This window comes from Octopus bimaculoides, chromosome 10 (genome assembly GCF_001194135.2).
Source record: "Octopus bimaculoides isolate UCB-OBI-ISO-001 chromosome 10, ASM119413v2, whole genome shotgun sequence".
NCBI classification, from domain to species: Eukaryota; Metazoa; Mollusca; class Cephalopoda; order Octopoda; family Octopodidae; genus Octopus; species Octopus bimaculoides.
In genome coordinates, this window is record NC_068990.1 from 48,926,740 (window position 1) to 48,934,189 (window position 7,450).

General features: G+C 35.2%; 1 protein-coding gene across 1 annotated transcript in view; it reads left to right on the top strand.

The window, feature by feature from the left end:
• LOC106868942 (ATP synthase subunit beta, mitochondrial) overlaps positions 1-1,621 on the top strand; it is a 10,816-nt gene extending 9,195 nt beyond the window's left edge. Inside the window, exon 10 of the mRNA XM_014914415.2 lies at positions 1,420-1,621. Coding sequence (XP_014769901.1) covers positions 1,420-1,517 — 98 coding nt within the window. The 3' untranslated portion in view covers positions 1,518-1,621. The remainder of the gene's footprint in view (positions 1-1,419) is intronic.
• The last annotated feature ends 5,829 nt before the right edge of the window (positions 1,622-7,450 follow it).

The following is a 7,450-nucleotide window of genomic DNA, read 5'->3' on the forward strand; positions in this document are numbered from 1 at the left end:
CATCATCATCATCATCGTTTAACGTCCGCTTTCCATGCTAGCATGGGTTGGACGATTTGACTGAGGACTGGTGAAACCGGATGGCAACACCAGGCTCCAGTCTGATTTGGCAGAGTTTCTACAGCTGGATGCCCTTCCTAACGCCAACCACTCAGAGAGTGTAGTGGGTGCTTTTACGTGTCACCCGCACGAAAACGGCCACGCTCGAAATGGTGTCTTTTATGTGCCACCCGCACAAGCCAGTCCAGGGGCACTGGCAACGATCTCGCTCGAAAATCCTACAGGAGCCAGTCAGGCGGTACTGGCAACGGCCACGCTCAAAATGGTGCATCTCATGTGCCACCCGCACAAGAACCAGTCCAGGGGCACTGGCAACGATCTTACTTGGCTTGCCGGGTCTTCATATATATATATATATATATATATATATTTATATACATTTTTATCATGTAAATTGTGGGTGCACAGTAGTAGGATTACAGAAAAGGAAGATTTCATATGTAGCAGGTGTACAGGTGTTAGCAGTATAAGCTCCAATGCAATTATTTCAAATGCTCAAAAGGCTCCCTATAAATATTTGGAAGCTTTTGTTACCTTATGTGATTTAATTAGCAGTGGAGGCTGGGGTTTTGAATACATCGTACCTAGAATAAGTGGCAAACAATTCAAGTAGATGGCTCTAGTGGATGAGGAATATATAGGAAAAAGCTGTTCTAGAGTAGATTTGTCTACCTTGTGTAAGCATTGAAAAATATGAAATATTTGAATTTTATTAAATATTAATATGCATGGCTTTGTGGTTGAAGTTTGTTTTCCAACCACATGGTTTAGGGTTCAGTCCTATTGTGGGGTACCTTGGGCATCTGTTATAATCTTGGGTCAACCATAGACAAGGATTGGTTGATGGAAACTGAAAGAAGCCTGCTGTATGTCTTTTGCCTCTTTGTCTGGACTTTGCATGATAGTTGTAAAATGAGTGTCACCGTCATACAAGTAGGGTCCTTTTCATTTTCCAGTCTTCCATTGAAGCTATGGGGAAATATTATCTTATATGGGAACAGGAGAGGGTTAGCAACCAGAAGAGCATCAGACTAGAAAATTTGCCTCAATAAATTGTCAGACCTATACAACCGCAGAAAAGTGGATGTTAGGGAATGATACTTCCTTTTCTGAAAGGAGTTTGAAAACATTTGAATCCTTTGGCAGATTTTTGCTTAGATGAAGTGTCTACATTTTCAAACATTTTTTTTCTTAGATTTGTAATGTTATTAGCATTAAAAATCTAACAGAAGTATTGGTTCATATTTTTTGTATGAAACCGCTACAATTTATATTATATTCTTCAAGCTAGGAAATGTCTTTTGTGTTAATATTTAACTGTTAATTTTGCACTAATTCTTTCATTTTCTGAATTAACAGGTGAACAAGATCATCTACCAGAAGTTGCTTTTTACATGACTGGTGATCTCACCCAAGTTATTGCCAAGGCTGAGAAATTGGCTGAAGAGCAATCATGAAAAGTATATGTATTAGTTCATTAACAAATGTCTCCTGGAGCAGTTTATTTTACCAGTTCACCTACTGTAGATATTCATTTGAGGTAATAAATGGTAACTTTTGATTTTGCATTCTTTTATTTCATAAGATTTTAGTGGTTGTTTCGGTTGATACTAAAACTGATACTGTGCAGATGTTTCTACAGAGCAAGGCACTAAGTGATGCAATAGTTGAGTAATGTTAGGCAAGGCAGTGATGGCACAAAGGTATACTGTAACCCTGAAATACTTCAGCTCTATATTTAAGAGATGAGAAATTATTTACATTTGATGGATATTTATCCTCATCTTGTTTGTTGTTAACATGTTTCAGCTGATATACCCTCTAGCCTTCATCAGGTGTCTTGGGGAAATTTCGAACCTGGGTTCTCATTCCTAAGGTATTTTTCGATATTATTATTCACAGGCATATGGCATAGTGGTTAAGAGCGCGGGCTACTAACCCCACGATTCCGAGTTTGGTTCCAGGCAGTGACCTGAATAATAATAATAATAATAATAGTAATAGTAATAGTAATAGTAATAGTAATTGTTATTGTTAATATTGTTATTGTTATTGTTAATATTGTTATTGTTATTGTTAATATTGTTATTGTTATTGTTAATATTGTTATTGTTATTGTTAATATTGTTATTGTTAATATTGTTATTGTTAATATTGTTATTGTTAATATTGTTATTGTTAATATTGTTATTGTTAATATTGTTATTGTTATTGAAAGATACCTTAGGAATGAGAACTCAGGTTCGAAATTTCCCCAAGACACCTGATGAAGGCTGGAGGGTATATCAGCCAAAACGTGTAAACAACAAACAAGATGAGGTTAAATATCTGTCAAATGTAAATAATGTGCCTGAAATGCTTTTCAACCTTAGGTGATATTAGGGCCATGCAAACTGAGAAATGCTAATAACATCTTTACAACTTTGTAAACACTTAGCTTTTTATGGTCTAGGTTATGGATCAAAAAATGATTTTAATTCAGTTTTAGCCATAGACTTGTCCTAAACTTAAGGACCTGCCTTGAGAGTGGAAGGTGTTTGGTGACTGACTGTTTGTCATTGAGCTTGCAGAGACCATTTATTTGTTTTACGAAAATAAAATTTTTTTTTTTTCAAAAATATTAACCAGATGGAATGTTATATTCAGTAGCCAAGACAACTGGTATTTTCCATAGATCACAATTTTTGGAACCACATATTTCGAATTTTACAGTTGCTAAAGTCAGTGATTACGAAAATGGAAATACTTCATTACTAAGTCTTCTGACTATTAAGACGCTGTTCTTTCAGATACAGCTGTATTTGTCAACATGTGACAAAATGCATATATTGCACTATTAGAATTATCCACTAAATAAACAGTCTCAAGATACCCTGTGGATTAGAGATTTAACATCCGCCTTAAATAGTCTCTTTTTATAGAAATAATCTTGTACAGCACATCTGGGCAAGTGTCTATTATAGCTCTGATACAACTCAAGCCTTGTGGATGAATTTGGTAAAGGGCAACTGCATGGAAACATTGTATATATGTACATGCATCTTTTTGCATGGTATTTTTTCAGCAATAAGAATAAGTGTTTCTAATTACATTTTGTGGCTTTGATGCAGTGGAATAAAATATCCCCTAAGTTGTAAAACAGGTACGAGTTGGCAACAGTTGGCATCTGAGCAGACAAAAATACTGCCCCAGGTATGTTTAATTGTCCAACCAATGCCAATATAAAAAAAAATGAATGAAAAGTTAGTTTCTGCTCAAGAAAATTACCCCTCCTTAAATTATATAAATTTAAGTTGTGAGCCTGTTAATAATTGACCAACTCTGTAACATTTAGTTCCATCATGAGATGCTTCTACAAATTTCATCTTTTGTCATATCCTTCACTTTTATGGAATTGTTTTTCTAAACAACAATGGCGTACCAAATATAATCCATGTTTCTGCACTAAATATTTGTCAGAATTAGTGACAGAAATCTTAAATTAATTCAAATAAAATATTTAGGCTTGGACAAAATCCTTACAGATTAACCCTTTTGTTACTATATTTCTGATCAAAATACACTCCTCATGAGTTTCAATTAAATTCTAAAATAATCATGAATTTAGACTAGTTTCATTAAACGACTGTAACTTTTTTACTTAACATATTAATGTGATATTTGGAACATAATTAAAGAAAGGGTTCTTTAATCAATTCTATTGCATAACTTGTATCTCAAAATGACTTTAATTACAGGTAAAGTGAGCAAAAGGTAAAAATATTAAAATTTTGTTTAAAGATCACCATAGAAAATGAATCATCAGCTAATATTCAATTGGGTATGCAACAAAATTTTGATATAGAAGAATTGTGCACATCACTAGATTATCAGTTGAATTTAATGCACAACAGAATAGGTATACAATAAAGGTGAAATATACTGGAATCCACCTAAATTCACTGCAGGTTTGACTGAACTAAAAAAAAAATTGGTCAAAAATTAATATACGGCCCTGGTTCTGGTATGGAAGTGATAAATTCCAGACCACAATGTATCCTAGGCCATGCTGACTGACATTATTTTCCCTGTATAAAAACTCAAGCCACAGCAGTACTCAGTATTTGCTTCACAAATTTTCCAAACTTTGATCCCCCATTTCGTGGGTTTTCCTGGCATATACTGTTTGTTTACATTCTGCGTAACAGTTTGTTTCCGCAGTGATTGCTTAAAACAAGCATACTGAAAAAATAAGTCTAACGGTTTCACTTCCTAAGAAAGATTATGGATAGACCCCATCTCCTCAGAAAAATTGCTAATAAAAACGTTCTTCAAGTTTTTACTTCATTCTGATGTAAAATCGTCTTTGCTGTCGCTATCGCCGCTTTCAGTTTCTTCAGAATTGCTGCTTGCGGTTTTGGATGCAGAAATATCCTATTCATTCTCGTACACCGCATGCTTTTGTACCTCATTCATTCTTTTTCTCAATCTCCATATTTTCCCTTGAAAAACCTTTAAATTCGGAATCACTGCTTGATAACATGAAACTCCGATCCATTTTCAAAGTTGAAAAAAAAAATCTATGCTGAAAAAATGTGGAAAAAGATCTCTCAAAATTCACTGAGTTTAGATATTGCGTCAAGTCTTGTTGGATACTATAACTTCATCTATTTCACAAATGTACTAACAAGATTTGTGCTTAAATTCACATTTAAATAACAATGAGTACTCTTGGCTGGCTACGACCGGGTTAGTATCGAAAGAGTTTATTGGGAAATCAATTCAAAATTCATGATACAAAATAATAAATGGAAATACAAAATTTACCACTTTTATGAAAGGAGATAAATTCTATCACATATGTTGAAGGAGATTACGTAAGAGCTGGGTAAACAGCATTCTTTATTTTCTGGTTTGGGGCATAAATAAATAAGTCTTCCAAACTACCAAACCTGGAGCAACAAAGTTGACCATGAGAAAAGCAAGGCTCAATTAAGTGCAAGCCAGTAGATTTCAAAGTCTGACCCTGTGGCTTTAAGATGTTGCAAAGTTGTACTGGGAATTGTTTGTTTGAACTTAAATAACATATCCGTTGGTTTGATTGGAATTCTTGGAATGAAAACCTTTTCCCCAGAGGCACATGCAGTGATGATGGTAGCTTCTATCACATTAGGTGATAAGGTCTTTGCAATCAGCCTTGTCCCATTGCATAATTTAGGATTTAAATTTTCTTACAGGCATTATTAAGACTCCTACCTTCAGAAAAAGTTTGGAGGAGTTCCAGGTAGCTTAAGAGAATTAAGGAACTGTGTTGGGTAATGTACAGCTTGATTTTTCACCAAGGACTTAATCGACTGATTTGTGCTCTTTAATGACTGTTGGAATCTTATTCTCTAATTCATGGTTAATCCTTACTGTCTTTTTTTTTTTTTCATAGCAAGAATTACCCTTTCAAACAACCATTTATGTGAATTATAATTATTACTTAAGTCTGGAAATATCCTATTCTTCAATTCATCTGGGGGAATTCACCATGATAGCAATATATCACCAAATTGATATCACCATTCCCATCAAATGGTACTTTCCTATTTCCTAATTGAAGGAGCCAGGTTGAAAACGGTTCTGCACATTGGTCCCTATGTAATAAAGCTTGCAAATTGGACTGTCATTTGTAACCAGGTTTAGCAATAATTTAAAGGCAGAATGAGCTGTTTGTCCTTCTAGGAGAATGGCGGCAGCAAAGCCAGACAATGCTACAGCAGTGTTGCCTTACTTTGGAGAGAAGCAATGTTACAAATGTTTTACCTGTGCCACCAGGAGCATAAAGAAAATTCCTCTACATTTTCCCTCTGATTAATGAAATAATTTAATATGCATGGTATTGTTCTGGAAGAAGTTTAGGTTCATGTTCATTCACAAATGCAGCCAACTTTGTTATAATTTGTCACTCTTGCTATGTTTCTGGCAGTCCAGAGCCAGACTTGCAAATTTTTACCTCTCATGGCCAGAACTTGATCAACAATTTCGATCAGTGCTTGGTTAAAAATTATTTTAGAGAACTGAATATTGATATCTGGGTTTGCCTGTTGAACTGCATACTTTAAGTCCTTGGTCATGTCCTCGTGATGCTTCCTCCAAAGCTGTAGGGGACTTCCAAGTTGACACATGTTCAGTATAATTGCAAAAGGGTTACGGAGTATCCTTGGAGAATCTAATACTGATGCCTTAGTCAATGCAAGGTCCCAATGCTCATCATTTTCTAAAAAAGCATTTACCCTCCTCGAGTCTTGGAATGATTTAGGACCACGTACTTCATGCAAAAAGAGCTGTAAATAGTAGCATTAGATGAAAAAACGAGTTATGTGAATATCTTCACACACGTACACGTCGGATCAAATGGATGTGTAAGAGGAAAAGTGAGCGAGTGAAGGGAAGCATACATCTTTGTATGTGAGAGAGAGTGCCACTTAGACATCTCTCTGTCTCGTGCACACATGCATACAAAAAAGATGTCGATATGTATTCATGTATGTACATGACAAAACTCTCTCTGTCTCTCGCACACGTACATAAATGTACATACATAAACACGTGTGCATGTGTGACTAACTACGAATATTTGAACATGGGGTACAATAGTAAACAAAAATTAACAAAGTCTGTGGGTTCAAGCAAAATGTTTTTTTTCATTTTGAAGCTCCTTGTTGAATTGCAAAATTCTAATATATTTGTGTAATAATGAAATCGAACCTGGAGTGTTTATGTGAGAGAAGGGGAGAGAACATTGCAAATGATGAATGAAATGAAAACGATGAATAGAAGCTTGTTATAAAAACTATTTTGTACTGAATATTTAAATTTCTGAATTTACTCTTTTACTTGTTTCAGTCATTTGACTGTGGCCATGCTGGAGCACTGCCTTTAGTTGAGCAAATTGACCCCAGGACTTATTCTTTGTAAGCCTAGTACTTAGCAGTTCGGCAAAAGAGGCCGATAGAATAAGTTAGGGGGACGTAAGCACACCAGCATCGGTTGTTAAGCGATGTTGGGGACACACACACACATATATACACGACGCGCTTCTTTCATTTTCCGTCTACCAAATCCACTCACAAGGCTTTGGTCGGCCTAAGGCTATAGTAGAAGACACTTGCCCAAGGTGCCATGCAGTGGGACTGAACCCGGAACCCTGTGGTTTGTAAGCAGGTTACTTACCACATAGCCACTCCTGCGCCTATGTAACTTAGTAAATATTTCTTTCAGTAATTTAATTTGCAAATAGCAAATTTAAACTTGAAATGAAAATGGAAAATTTCACCATTGCTACATCATTACCAGAAGTTAACATTGAGGAAACCTTTTTAAAGAATTGAATCATATATATATATATATATATATATATATATAT